The 2,652-nt window shown below is 38.0% G+C and overlaps 1 protein-coding gene across 1 annotated transcript in view; it reads left to right on the plus strand.

Annotated features, from left to right (window-relative positions):
- Nucleotides 1-2,652, plus strand: part of AK9 (adenylate kinase 9) — a 175,220-nt gene that overhangs the window by 85,163 nt on the left and 87,405 nt on the right. Inside the window, exon 19 of the mRNA XM_006839988.1 lies at nucleotides 1,621-1,777. Coding sequence (XP_006840051.1) covers nucleotides 1,621-1,777 — 157 coding nt within the window. The remainder of the gene's footprint in view (nucleotides 1-1,620; nucleotides 1,778-2,652) is intronic.

Here is a 2,652-nt window from a genome sequence, read left to right on the forward strand (position 1 = left end):
ACGGCTTTGCAGTCTGACACATCAACCCACAGAGCCACACCCTGGGAAACCCTGTACAGGGTTGCTATTAGTCGGAACCGACTCCACGGCACACCACCACTACTTGGCTGGAAATGAAGAACTAAATTACCAGAGTACATTAAGTTCTACAACTGAAGCGCAACCAAAGGCCATAGTCCTAGGTCCCTCTAGTCTCTTTCTGATGTGTGAGCCTGATCTTTTTTTATACTTTTAAGTGTTATTCCATATTTTCTCACATCCCTCCACCTTCTTTTGATGCTTCCTATGCCGTTCAATATTTTACCCATAAAATCCTTAAATATTGCAACTCGAGGCTTCAATTTTTTTCTTCAGTTTTTTCAGCTTGAGAAATTTTCGGCATTGTTCTTCTCTTTTGGTGTTCTGACTCCATGCTTCTGAATATTTCATTATTTTACTTTGTCTTCTCAAGTTTCCCTTTGAAATTTTCTGTTCAGGCTTTTTACTTCATCATTTCCTCCCGTTACTTTAGCTTCTTCATGTTCAAAAGCAAGTTTCAGAGTCTCTTCTGACATCTATTTTGGCTTTTTTTTTTTTTCTTTCCTGTCTTTTTAATGACCTTTTGCTTTCTTCATATATGATGTCTTTTATATCATTACACAACTTTTATGGTCTTCAGTCATTAGTGCCTAATGCATCGAGTCTGTTCTTCAGATGGCCTTGAAATTCAGGTGGGATATTCTAAAAGTCTTATTTTGATTCTCATGGGCTTATTTTAGTTTTGTTCAGCTTCAGCCTGAACTTTCATATAAACAATTGATGGTCTGTTCTATAGTCCACCCCTAGCCTAGTCTTTGCTAATAATATCAAGCTTCTCTATCACTTCTTCCCACAGATGTAGTCAATTTGATTCCTGCATAGTCCATCTGGTAAAGTCCACATATAAAGTCACCACTTTTGTTGTTGAAAAAGATATTTTGCAATGAATAGGTCATTGGTCTTGCAAAATTATTTTCCAAGTACTGATCTTTCCTCTTTATTTCCAACTTTTGCATTTCAATCACCAGTAATTATCAATGCATCTTGATTGCATGTTTGACCAACTTTTGACTGAAGAAGTTAGTAGAATTCTTCAATTTCCTCATCTTTAGTTTTAGTGATTGGTGAATCAATTTGGATAATAACAGTGCTGTTTTTTGTTATTGCTTTCTGTGCTTTTCCTAGCAGCCTCAGCTTTACATAAGTGTGCTTTTTAGTCTATCTCTCTTCTTTCACTCCTGAGCATCTGCTTTCTCTCCCTTTTCCTTACGTCTTCCTCTCCCTTCCTCTTTTCTCCGCAGCGCCTCACCACTAAGATCAGAACTGGCCACTCTGTGATACTGAATAAATATAACCAAAATGTCTGTGACATTTACTAATAAAGGCTTTTGATTTCCATTCTTGGTTTTTAAAAATGAAAGCTTTTTTGCTTTAAAATGAAGACTATGTTTTAAAATTAAGTGGCTCTTTATTCTTCTGAGAATAACAAGAACTTAAAAGGTACTTGGATAAGATCCACAAAATGCCATACCAAAGTAGCACTGTACCTCATTGTTGACTTGCCATGCTATGGTTGTAATAATTGTGTGCAATTCTTCACAGGTAACAAAAGAAAACAAAAACAGGTTTCCTGGTGCTCAAAAACATGGAGGATGGATTGTGGATAACTGCCCTTTGACAAGGGATCTGTGGTTAGCCTTAGTCGAGAAAGGAATTTTACCGGATTTAATCATCTTTCTATCAGATTCGGAAACCCATGGTTGGTAAACATTTGTCATTTAAATTTTGAAATGAATTATCAATCGGTGATAATATATTTGGTTAAAATAAAGAATGGATACAAATACCACCCCAGAAATTTCTGCAGTTTCTGCAAATGCAACATGAGGTTTCTGTCTACTGAGTAGGTGGCAAGAGATAGCATCCAGGAGAACCACTGGAAGTTTCCAAAGGTTTTTATAATTTTTCTTGGAAGCTCCCACTCCTCTGTTATCAACTTGGTTAGGTTCCAGAGACCAGGTCACTATACACAAATTGCGGATGTGCAATATGGAGGATGACCACATCAGATCACAAATTAAAGGATGGTGGCATCATTATGAAACTGTCAAATTTCATCATTGCCTAACTGCTCAATTATACCATCACAGAACTGCCAAAAGTGCTGAGCATCATGGCCCAGCCAAGTTGGCCCAATAACCTTCACCATCTCACAGCCAGCGTTACTCTCACCTAGCACCACAGCCTCTGTGCTGTCAAACATACATCTTTACGGTGCAAAACTAAGCAGAGAGTAATTTTCTACTATTATAGTGAAGACAAAATGTTGATAAGTGAGGAGAAGGTATATAAGGGAGCCCTGGTGTGGTGCAGGGAAACCTGGTGTGGCACTATAGGATAAGCACTGGACTGACAACCACAAAGTCGGTGGTTCAAACCTACCAGCCACTCCTCAGAAACCCCATCCAGGGTCACTGTGAGTCAGAACTGATTCAACAACATACAACAACAAAGTATATAAGGCTCTTGGTAAAAGACAATGTTTATGAGTGTTATGATTTTTTTGCATATAATACAGTCACAGAAATAATGCACAATGTATGTAACATACATAGTGCACGGATGCACAAGGGG

Source organism: Chrysochloris asiatica, unplaced genomic scaffold (genome assembly GCF_000296735.1).
Source record: "Chrysochloris asiatica unplaced genomic scaffold, ChrAsi1.0 scaffold00027, whole genome shotgun sequence".
Classification (NCBI taxonomy): Eukaryota; Metazoa; Chordata; class Mammalia; order Afrosoricida; family Chrysochloridae; genus Chrysochloris; species Chrysochloris asiatica.